This window comes from Saccoglossus kowalevskii, chromosome 16 (assembly GCF_978046115.1).
Source record: "Saccoglossus kowalevskii chromosome 16, keSacKowa6.1, whole genome shotgun sequence".
NCBI lineage: Eukaryota > Metazoa > Hemichordata > Enteropneusta > Harrimaniidae > Saccoglossus > Saccoglossus kowalevskii.
The window spans coordinates 29,014,433-29,027,513 of NC_140656.1; the positions used below are offsets into that span (position 1 = coordinate 29,014,433).

At 34.9% G+C, this 13,081-nt stretch overlaps 1 protein-coding gene across 1 annotated transcript in view; it reads right to left on the minus strand.

The window, feature by feature from the left end:
* Positions 1 to 552: 552 nt before the first annotated feature.
* LOC100378506 (splicing factor, suppressor of white-apricot homolog) overlaps positions 553 to 13,081 on the minus strand; it is a 79,842-nt gene continuing 67,313 nt past the window's right edge. Inside the window, exons 14-16 of the mRNA XM_085491321.1 lie at positions 8,074 to 8,148; positions 5,964 to 6,012; positions 553 to 5,599 (exon numbers count right to left, since the gene is read on the minus strand). Of these exons, the coding sequence (XP_085347447.1) occupies positions 5,543 to 5,599; positions 5,964 to 6,012; positions 8,074 to 8,148 (181 nt within the window). The 3' untranslated portion in view covers positions 553 to 5,542. The remainder of the gene's footprint in view (positions 5,600 to 5,963; positions 6,013 to 8,073; positions 8,149 to 13,081) is intronic.

A 13,081-nucleotide genomic window follows, 5' to 3' on the forward strand; every position in this document is an offset into this window, starting at 1 on the left:
CAATGATAAACCAAACTCTTTCAATATTTTTAGTTAGGGACAACATCAAAAGTTCAATGTAGGATAAAAAACTTAATTCCTTTAGTTCCCCCCCCCCACTGATAAATATTGATCATGTTCTGCGCATGCTCTAGGTCCATGCCCTGAAATTGACCTCATTTGATGCACATATTTAAACTCAGACCAAACCATTTTCTCGTCTTCGATGTTTTTTTTTTTTTCATTTTCTTATTTTTGTCCATGATTGGATAGAAAATAAAAATTGTCCCAACTTCAACTTATTACCGGTACACCCCATTATTGGTGAAAAGTTCATTGCCGAGAATACAAATTCTCCCATATTTATTGGCAGTAACAGTGATGTTATTTTCAGCGACAAATGATTATTTCCTTGGCTCTTCACTATAAGAATGCTGTTTTACATGTGCTACCTTCCACAATATTTGAGTGAATGCAATTTTCCAAACCCAGAAAATAAAATTCAAATGGCCAACCCCTTATCAGATGTTCTGGGTATGATGCAGAGAAATTCATTACCATAACAAAATAAACTTTTCTGAGGTAGATTTGATTTTATTTCATAACTTATTACAGTCTACATCTTTAAGCACGATCATTTAAAAAAAGATCACAGAAATAAGACAATATCGAACAAACAGAAGAATATTACAATTAGTTAATATGCATAAGGACTGCATAACAGAAAACTAACAAGTGACCTTGCATGTCGTTCATTTCAATCAAAGTTAAAAATTCTACAAGTTAACAAGTTGGTTATTCATCCAACTTGACTTGGGGAAAATCCAACCAAAGTTTTTTCTGCGTCTTTGGCAGTAATTGGGGTTAATTTAACTGGATAGTAGACAAAGGTATTGATCATAGGATCAGAAAATAAAATGAATTTATTTTCCGCCTGTAATAATGGGCATATATTAAAGAATAAGTATACACAAAGAAAGTGGCTAGACCAGAGCCTCGCTAAGTTGCACTTGTAATTTTTAAACATCTTGGAAGATGGAATTATTTTTTCCAGATCGCTGTATGTGTCTTCATAATTAGTGACTGGATAAATTTGTGTCAAATTTCAATATTGACATGAGATGCATGGAACCACCTGTGAATTGGTGTTCCCGAGAATGCACTTTTGAGGGAAAATTAAAATGAAGCTATGAATAAACATTTTGTGATGAACACAATAAATAGCTGTTGAATATAGGTCAGCTAGGTAGCACAGAAAACATTTAATTGTTGTATGGAGTTCACCACAGTGGACCGTAAGAATAATGTATTTAATTCAACATTTTTGACATCAACCATATTTACAGTCATACAACATTCCAGGATTGAACCTACAGCTTCAATGGCTAGGTTGGATCCAACATAAACTTTTACCTCAGAAATTTGGACTTCTAAGAAGTAAAATTGTGAAACAAACAATTTATGGAATAACATCTGAAGAGCAATTTGTAACGCAATTCACATATTTCAATACGTAATCAAAAACAAATATTCCTGCTGAAACATCAAATGCAATCAAAATGACACAGGCTAGGAAAGTCAAAAACGAGGCGGTGACAAACACATCGAGGGGAACGATGGATCAAATAAATTTAATGGAAGGCGAGATGATGAGGGTGTTAATTCTTCAAGACAAGAAAGGAGAATAAAATTTTAGTCACATACACAGCACCACATAAATAAGTTTTATGGAAGTTGAGTTTTCACACAAATACTCGCACACAGAACACTGAAAATAAAACTTTGTCCAAACATGGCACATTTGTTCTTCCAGAGTCATTCATACCATTTCATCACTTCTACATTTATAAGAAAAATATATACATCTGTATTTAGCTTTTCAAAGACAAAAAATAAATATCTGGCATCAAAAATTGTACATCTTTTGGAATTTTTTTTTTGTTTTTTTGTAGAGGGTCTGTCTTGAAGGTGGGCCGAGGCAGAAGATTGCCTGTCTGTCCGTCGGGTTGGCAATAGCCAGGATGTGATGAATATTTCAAAATAGTCTGAGACTTAATTTTATATCAATCACACATTGGCTCATTGAATCATACTAAGCTTCACTCCAGGAGATAGATAAATAAAGATACACAACCTCACTCTGGCTGATACCAAAGTGAGGCTGTAAAAGTAATACCTTTGTCACAACTCCAGTTGGCTATCACATAAAAGTCCACAATATAGCCACATTTTTACATACACCAATAGTCCCAAAATGTTGGTGGATTATAACAACTACTGGCCGTAAATAAGAATATAACCAACTTGCAACTTATAAGTCTTATTTTCTGTCACTTTAGCTCTGACAATCCAGATATGGCGGACCATTGCACTTAATAATAATGAGTAAATTATTTTAATAATCTATTGTCCCTTTCTCTGAAAAATGAAACAAATTGCATGTACAATGTCTTCAATACCCAGATTGATTTACCATAGTTATTGGTATGTTTTCACCTAAATCTCCACAGACTAAATAAACCATTTTTTAAATGTGTAAGAAGACAGTCCTTGCAATGAGCACATGTATGGATTAGGCTTTCGTGGACAGCAGTCAGAATCAGTGTTGTAGAGTATTCCTGCTGCATCATGGGACATTGTTTTCGCAAACATTTCAATTTTATGCATTTTTGCATAATTTAAAGTGACAAAAGTTGACTTTCCCACTCCAGGGTTTCCTAGGATCCATAATTTGCATATGCCCAATGTAACAACCGTTTCCCATCACCAGAAAGATACAATGAATCATTTGCCTATATTTGTGAAAACACTGCAACAATGTTACATTTAAAAAAGGTTTGGAGAACCACAGACTATCAGTGAACTTCTTTATCAATTCATATATCACACTTTTCAGTGGGACCAAAGTTGGTGATGGTGATACAAGTTCTAATCCCAAGGTGAGGATGATGAATTACTGCTCTAGAAGTGCCAAACTTGCTTGCCTTATTAAAAGCGAGTCACAATGACACTCATAAAATGTTGCACTCAATTGTGACAATTTCTAGCATCCAGCAGTTTACATTAATTGTATTCTCTGTATTAAACTAAGAAAACAGAGCACCCTCACACAATGCAAGTTAGTTATGAATGAGTGAGATTGAACAATGTTGTAAAAATGAAGAATTACAATTAGTTTAAAAGGACTTGTAATCTACAAGTTGAAAAATCTTTATACATAAAACAACGATTCTCAGAACAGGACCACTCATACCAGCATCAATTTTTGAAGGATACTGATCAGAAACGATACAAGAATTCTTAAAGATCGTTTTTTTTCTATGTGTATAACTTTCGGTTGGATTTGAAATGGACAGCCCATTAATTAATAACAGTGAATGTTTTTTGCCCTCAGCCAAATATTGACCACTTTTACAAGAGCAGTCTGTGAGAGGAATACAGTTGACCAATGAAATTAATGTAGAGGACCTATATTCACACACAATGGGGCATCATAGGGCAAGATAAACATCTCATATGAATTAAGTGTGTAGCGTATGAGATTAAAAGACCAAAGAATCTTAGCATTCCTCACAGTATTTACAACAACCAACTTCTAGGCACCTGTTCTGAGATGCGTTTTCAGGAAATTATTTTAAACACTCCTTTCTGTAAAAGAATACCACTGTCACCGTGGATACTATTGATAAATCTTTTTTGGGGGTAATTTTCTGTTTTTTTATTCGCATTTCCAAAATTAGCAGTGATTTGATTTCCTGTCTAAAATCTTTCAAAAATATTTTTTCAAAGGCTTCTGGTACATTTTAACACATCAGCTGTTGACGCTGTTATTTTCTATTTTAGCTATTCAAAGAGGTTTTCAACAGATGACATGTTAAGATCAGCCAAGATATAGATGGTAGATGAATTAGAAACAAATACCCACAACTAAAACGATTCTCAATATAGTGTACAATGTAGTACATCTTTTTGAATATTATGATTGAGGCTGATATCAAACTTTGATTATGCGCCATTTTCTAAAATTCACCTGATTTTGACATGTGCTCGGGAGAGTATAACACCATATTTGCTCTATTAAAAACACACATAAACCAAACAATACATTCATTGTATGCTCCATTAAAAGATTCCTTTTTTTTTGACACATCTGTTAATTCTGTGATCACTATTAATAGAGCAAATATAATAGACGAAATATCCACTTGCCATAGAGGGCGCTACACAAGTTAAACGACATGGTCCTAAAGAGACCAGACATTTTTAATTCTATTTATTTGGTTGTGAACAGCATGCAAGGTCTCCCTGAAAAGGATTTTCATCTTTTTCCTGTTTGTGTGAATGCATTTAATTCATTTTCTCAGTGTTATTTAATTAACCTCAAAGTAAACAAGTCAATTTTAGACTTCTCTCAAATTAAAACATTGCAATGCAAACTATTAAGTTTTTGTTTTCTCATTTTACAAGCAAGGGCAATTTTGAGAAAGAATTTTTAAATAATTTGATGATCAAGACGTCATGGCACCATAGACTGCAGTCTATGATCGCATTACAACCAAATATGAAATTTTTTTTTCGTGTGGCAATAAAATTCATTATATATGCATAAAAAGCACTACCCACTGAACTTGTGAGTAAATCTAAATCAATTCATATTAATGAATATGTAAATGATGAACTCAAATAACCAAACCAGTAGAACATCTTCTCATTTTGAATTATAGAACTGCTCCAAATCTCATAATTATTTAAAATGGCGTAGATAGGGTGGAATTTAAGGAGTACCAGGTAAAATTTATTTGAAACCACACTCAACAGTGACTTTTAGAACAGATGGTTTCAAATTCTAGGGTCAGAGGACAGAATTTTGAATTGCCAAAATTTTTTTTTTTTAGACCATTTCAAAACCTCACCTGATCATATTTTTCAAGGCAGTTAAAAGGGCAAGGTCAAGATAAGATCTTTTGAAGACAATTAAAACCTTGGTGAAAACCCTGAAGGAAGAAGTATCAGTGTTTTTCCCATAATTCCATGCTGCATCACAAGCCACCATTAACCCTGACCAAGAATAAATTAAATATAAGTACCGATACTTATCTCTAGGATGGAGTGAGGAGTCACAATGACAACAAGATTACAAGAAACAGCATTGCAGATGGGGGACAGTTAAAGTAAAACCAGACTCAGAAGTTTGCGAAATATCCTCCCCGAATGAATATCCATGTTCTTTCTTCTTTATTGGCAGCATTTTTCAAATTTATCCGAAAAATTATGTGAGAAGAAATTATGTTTTGTGTAGTTATCTAGCTGATGCATGATTAAAAACATTAACAAGTTTTAGTTTATCCAATTACATTACAGTGACTTTGTTAATTTAATGCAAGTATGCTAATATTGTCCACTTCCACATACCATTTCTGTATACTAGAAGGTGCTACCATTCACTGTGGTCTGTAAATGTTAACTGACATATACATATACACTATTTAGACACTTGTATAATTTAACAACACATCAAGTGATGGAAGGAAGGGACATCTGTATTAGGCAGTGTGAAGATATACTAGCTTGGTAACTGTCTTGTGGCTGCTAACATTGCACGGACTTTGGCTCTCAGATCCTGAAATGAATAATTAACACATATATAAAGATACTTCATAAAGGGACTAGGAAGAACTATTGCAATATAATGTGGTTAATAGAAAAATGTTGTCTTATTATTATGCATTGATTCATATTAAGTTTAAGTTGAGATGAAAACTACCGGTATTCAAGTTATCACACCCCCACAATTTACATTGTATACCATACATGTACCTTATGGGTAAGGAAACCACTTCTGTTTTACAGAGACAAAAGTTGGTAGAACTTATAGACAGCACTGTTAGTATTAGTTGCAGACTAAAAAATCAAGTATCTTGGAGATACTGTTTGCATTGAGCTCTGTTGCAAACCCCAGTAATGTACCCTTCCTTGCAACTCACCATATTGGCACTTGATGTACCATAGTCTTCAAATGAATCATCTGATTTTCTAGAAAGGTGAAAGATAAAGATTGTAAATACAATAAAATACCATTAGTACACAATGTGTATTACACCACAATGTAATACAGTACAGTACAGTACAGTACAGTACAGGGCAGCCCAAAACACCACAATGTAATACAATACAGTACAGGGCAGCCCAAAACACCACAATGTAATACAGTACAGTACAGGGCAGCCCAAAACACCACAATGTAATACAGTACAGGGCAGCCCAAAACACCACAATGTAATACAGTACAGGGCAGCCCAAAACACCACAATGTAATACAATACAGTACAGGGCAGCCCATAACACCACAATGTAATACAATACAATACAGTACAGGGCAGCCCAAAACACCACAATGTCATACAATACAGTACAGGGCAGCCCAAAACACCACAATGTAATACAGTACAGGGCAGCCCAAAACACCACAATGTAATACAGTACAGTACAGTACAGGGCAGCCCAAAACACCATAATGTAATACAATACAGGGCAGTGGCGGATCCAGCAAAATGTGTTTGGGGGGGGGGGGGGTCCAAGCTACGCTTAAGATATACGGACCGTAAATCGCAGAGAAGCTATGTGTAATCCAAATGATATGAATTGTCATGCGTTTGGGGGGATCCGGATCCGCCACTGATACAGGGCAGTCCAAAAAACCACAATGTAATGCATTACAGTGCAGCCCAAAACACCAAAATGCAATACAATACAATACAGTGCAGCCCAAAACATCACAATGTAAAACAATACAGGCAACCCAAAACACCACAATGTAACACAATACAGGGCAGCCCAAAACACCATAATGTAATACAATACAGGGCAACCCAAAACACCACAATGTAATACAATACAGTGCAGCCCAAAACACCACATTGTGATACAATACAATACAGGGCATCCCAAAACACCACAATGTAATACATTACAGTGCAGCCCCAAACACCACAATGTAATACAATACAGTGCAGCCCAAGACACCACAATGTAATACAATACAGGGCAGTCCAAAACACCACAATGTAATACAATACAGGACAGTCCAAAACACCACAATGTAATACAATACAACACATTGCAGCCCAAGATACCACAATGTAATACAATACAGGGCAGTTCAAAACACCACAATGTAATACAATACAACACATTGCAGCCCAAGACACCACTATGTAATACAATACAGGGCAGTTCAAAACACCACAATGTAATACAATACATTGCAGCCCAAGACACCATAATGTAATACAATACAGGGCAGTCCAAAACACTACAATACAATACAATACATTGCAGCCCAAAACACCACAATGTAATACAATACAGGGCAGCCCAAAACACCACAATGTAATGTAGTACAATACAGGGCAGTCTAAAACACCACAATGTAATACAATACAGGGCAGTCCAAAACACCACAATGTAATGTAGTACAATACAGGGCAGCCCAAAACACCACAATGTAATACAATACAGGGCAGCCCAAGGCATCACAATGTAATACAATACAGGGCAGCCCAAAACACCACAATGTAATACAATACAGGGCAGTCCAAAACACCACAATGTAATACAATACAGGGCAGTCCAAAACACCACAATGTAATATAATACAGGGCAGTCCAAAACACTACAATGTAATACAATACAGGGCAGCCCAAAACACCACAATGAAATACAATACAGGGCAGCCCAAAACACCACAATGAAATACAATACAGGGCAGTGGCGGATCCAGCAAAATGTGTTTGGGGGGGGGGGTCCAAGCTACGCTTAAGATATACGGACCGTAAATCGCAGAGAAGCTATGTGTAATCCAGATGATATGAATCGTCATGCGTTTGGGGGGATCCGGATCCGCCACTGATACAGGGCAGTCCATAAAACACCACAATGTAATACAATACAGGGCAGTCCAAAACACCACAATGTAATACAATACAGGGCAGCCCAAAACACCACAATGTAATACAATACAGGGCAGCCCAAAACACCACAATGTAATACAATACATGCTTCAAGTGTAAATAACACACACCATTACTTACTTACCTATCACTACCGCTACTACTTCTACTATCAGGAGAGGGAGATTTCACTACTTTTTTAACAGATGAGGATTTTGACCTGTAAATAAACACAAACAAAACATAAATAACCAATGATAGAAAACAGGGCATTATCTAAACTCTGCTACTAATGTCTTAAAGCAGTCTATCCATGAGCCTTTGTGTTTTTAGTGTGTTTTGTTATCGTTGCTTGGCACTCAATTACCGTGTATGCGCAGGTGACATCCTTTCCGCTTTAAACTATACTTTGTGTATTTGCAATATTACACAAGAGAACTGGTGATGGTTGTAGAACCATAACTGCCTCAGCTCAAAGATTGTTATGTAATGTATTGTAGTGTTACCTCTGTGTAATTCACAATATATCTGCATTAACCTTCACTGTGAAGGACAATATGGGAGCTGACTTAAATGACTGGTAGAAGCAAGGCTGGTCAAATTTTGCGAAATAGTAGTTAGAATTTCCAGACACGCAATCAATACATTGTGGGATACCAAAATATGGATGATAAACAGCAAGTGATATTTCCAGAGATGTAGTTGAAATTGAAGCAAAGGAGTGGCCTATTAATCCATGAAACATACTCACACATATCCGTACATATCATCCTGTCTTATTGTGTGTGGGCAAAGCTGTCATGCACACAATCGGAAAAATATGTTATTACTGTGAATAATTATGAACAATGTAAATCATGTAAATAAACAATGTATTTTACACGCGTTGTATACGTCGCTATAAGTCCCATATCGAACAGGATGCGGCACGACGACTGCCGCCCTTTAACAATTCCATGAGAATATCGCAACGTTCTTTTAACACATGAAACAGGTGTGCATTGGTCGAATTTTGTATAGTTTCAATAGGCATACAAGCACCTGCATATATTTTTACAATAAACCTCTCATTCACATTGTGCAAATACAAACAAGACATTAAACCATCTTGATAGTAGCAAGTAAGTGTTGTATAAACCCGAATGAAAAGTCTGGAGTCACGGCAAATACTTCTAGCGAGTCATCCCTCTAAAAACGTCATTACTGTGCCAATGACATTGAACTTTGCTCTTCCATAAAGCAGCAGTTTCCATCTTCAAATAATCAAAATAACCTTGATACCCTGGCGAAGCATGTCCCAAGGGATTTTCGTCTTCTCAATTTCTCAAGATAAATGTCCCAAGGTTGTTTTGTTTACTAGAAGGACACGTCTTTTGGCAGAATTTCTTGTATTAATTTCCATTGCACAAAAAAAGTAGCAAATATTGTTACTGAAGCACCGAATTTGCATGAATTTTTCTCCCCGGCCATTCACACAAACTGCAAATGAAGTCTTTTACCTCATCCAGTTGTTGACACTTTGCAACCGCCTTGATGGATGTATTGTGACGTATTTTGACCCCGGATTCTGACCTTGCATTCTGGCTAAATTTACTGCCCTTTCATACCAGTTCAATTATTACATCCAAATTTCATGATATTTAATATTTAAAGCCAACCTTTATTTCACAGTCACTTTAGTTTTCACTTTTCTAAAATTATTTTACAGATCAAAAGACTTTTCACTCCCATCATGCAATCTCCCATAGTACTTCTGCAGACACAGTGGCGATCGGCAACATATCTACAAATAACCTCGCTCTCAGAAGCTGAGGAATAAAATTATTCTAGTTAGTAAAATTGACTGGCTCAATGCGAATTTATTTGCTTACACTTTTGCTAACCAGCAAATATACATATATGTCAGACAATCTATGGCTGAAGCATTTTCTACACCTTTTATTAATAATCCAGACACATACATGTACATTCAATATTTTAATACTATGCACAGCCATTATTTATTTATTCATTCATTCATTAGATTCATCCAAAGTATCTTATGCTGATCAGAATAGATGCTATGAACTCCATGTTAAGTTTCAGACATCCCATGGTAATCCACCAGACATTGCGATATGAATAATGTGATGTGATACTGAGGACAGAAACAACACACAGGACCAACAATGTTTTATCTGTACTGACCGTTATTGCACAGTAACATGGCTTGGGCAGGGAATCCATGTACACTTAAAATAATGTTACACACATTTTTACTCCATTTTATATGGTATTCCAGACTTTCAAATGATATGTACAACTCATAATTATGTAAATAATCAAACATTCAACTCAGTTGTAGGGCGCCCTCTTGAGTGGGGAAGTATATTGTGATGAAATACATGTATCCCTGCATTGCAATACTACCGTTAATTTAGACCAGTTTGACTCTCACAAAAAACAATTGCTGACACAAACAGCCAGTATTGTGTAAATGATCACAACAAAGATAATTTCAGTGTTTACTTGGCAGGGAACACATGCAATGAATTATTTTAATTCACTTTTAGCGATGAGATTAGTGTGAAATAGAGATGCTACTTGGTGTTAGCTTTATGCATTTTGAACGCTTTTGGAGCAAACAAATTTTGATAGCAATGAAAAAGACAGACTGGCTACACAGAAACCAAGTTTCATAAGCATGGCAGCAAGTTAGTTATGAATCAGTGTGCTGGTGGGCGTATCAAAACGAAATTGATACAGTTGGTTTAGAGAATAACCATACAGGTCATAGATGCAGAGTGACACTGTATTTGATACTATTAGTGAAATTGTTTCAAGTTGACTTGAATTACTTTTCATTGTATGTATCTATAAATTTTATAATCAAATTTGACACAGCATAGCTTTCTCATGTTTGGCTTTTTATTTATATAGAGTAGAATTATTTGGACTCTTTCTTTCTTTATTATTGAATTACGTAATTTGGCGTAATAAGAGTTACAAATCCCTGGACAAATAGTATATTTCTATTAAAAATTACATAGGCTACAATTAACAACCCATGACTGAGATTAATCCTAGGATTGGAGAGCTGAAAATAAACATCCACCGCTCAGTGACCTAAGGTTAAAAATCAAGGTTGAATAAACCCAGTATTTGTCACAATAATTTATAAATAACGTAGCTTAAATTAGAATGGTTATTCATGATATGAAACATACAATTGTTAAATCAGTCGCCATGTTGAGTACACATGGCCGTCAAAGCATTCAAAATTGAGGGATCAATTCAGCCTGTTAAAAAGTCAGCTTATGAATTTTTGCTACTTCTATTTTACTTCTATTTTATATTAAAATAGATTGGAATATTTTCTTAGATATTCAATGTAATACAATTATCAGATGCAAATTCATTTGCATTTGTTGATACAAGAGACAATGACAAATTGGGTTTTATTCATCAGATATAAATCCTGTTGTGGATAAGAATTATAATCCCAAAGCGCCCTCTATGAACAGGAAGAGGCTAGGTGTCCTTATGGTAAGGCAGGTCTTTCTCTAATCATTTCACTGTATGTTTTTTTTAAGGGTTGTATTTAGCTGGCAAGGTTTTATCTAGTAATTTGTTGCTGACAGTTTGAGAAGAAAACTTTTTTGTTTTTTATTTGAAAACTTTGAGTTTGAGTTTTTAAAGCATTGTTGCTGTTTTTTTCATCAATCCTTATATTTTTCACAGTCACAGTTCTCGTACCCTTGCTATGTATTTATCGCCAGCAATTTAGTGATCCTGTTGATGACAAGGCGTACCATGACCTGTCATATTTGCCATCAATTGGAGACAATCCAAGTACAGGAAGTTCCATTTTCTTTATGGCTGTTTTGTGCAAGTCCTATTCACATACACCGCATTCCTGTACCCGGTGGGCAATTAACAAAGGCAACATCCCAAGTGACTTTACACTGGAGTAACCAATGTAACTCCCTTTTCGTGTGTGTATTTTAAATTCAATTCAACTGCAAATATGATATCTATGAAGAGTTGCTTCCTCTGCCACACTAAATATCCTATTTATTTAATATCTTTTATACACAGTGGCTCAACTCAGCTATAAATAGCTGCTTTCCAGTAAGTCCCTGTAAAATACATACTACTAAATAGCACCAATGAAAAATTTAAAAAATAAAGACTAGATTTGACAACAAGTGACATAATTCTAAATTCCACTCATTTCATATTTGCTGTGCTCATCTGACTTAGCACCCACCCCTAACTTTTGGGAGATTTTGTTTTCAGGGTCATGAATAGTTGAACTATGAATATAATATACTACATGTACATCTGCTATCGAGTTTATCTAATGTGATAAGTATTAAATTTATGTTTTAATTGAGATCATTTGTGACAAAAAGTCACAGCAACAACTGCTAAATATCTGGATATGAAATCTAAACTTTCACTTGTGAAATTAAAAGTGATTTACAGTAATAATTAGGCTGAACATGAAATTAATAGATAATATTTACATATCAACCAATAATATTTTCTTTTACATAGTGGGATAAATATGCAATATGAAGAAATAACAAAATCTTAGAATTGTCACAGTTGTGAAATACACAAGGTTAATCCAACCAAATTATATGTGTTGTAGATATCAAAGCAATCTCGCTAACAATTTTGAAGAATTCTAAACTAGAAACTGAACAACAGTTTAGCTAAATATTATTTTTTCGTTTTACTTCACATCATCATTCATGTTAGTCAGTTTGAAAGCATGACTTTTATTTGCAATTTTGTGTGTATAAATAAATAAATAAGTAAATAAATGTGTATTTGCTGTTTCATTGAATGTTTTGTTGCTTCAAATCGATCTTGATTTGACTTGATTTGTTGTGGTATTAAATAAACATGACAAAAAAAAATTAAACTGATTTATCAAATCTTTTATTTTTTGGCATAATAATGATTTGGTAAGTTGAAAGCTGGGGAAGCCTTTTTTATCCGATAACACTGCACCATTAAACACCCACACACTAACAGATGGCACACCAACAATTTATTAATATGAGAATCAAAATGAAAACCAACAAATGAAAAATTCAAACCTACTGATAATACATACCAGCCTATTCATCAACAAATTTCCCTGATGTTACTCTGTATGCTGT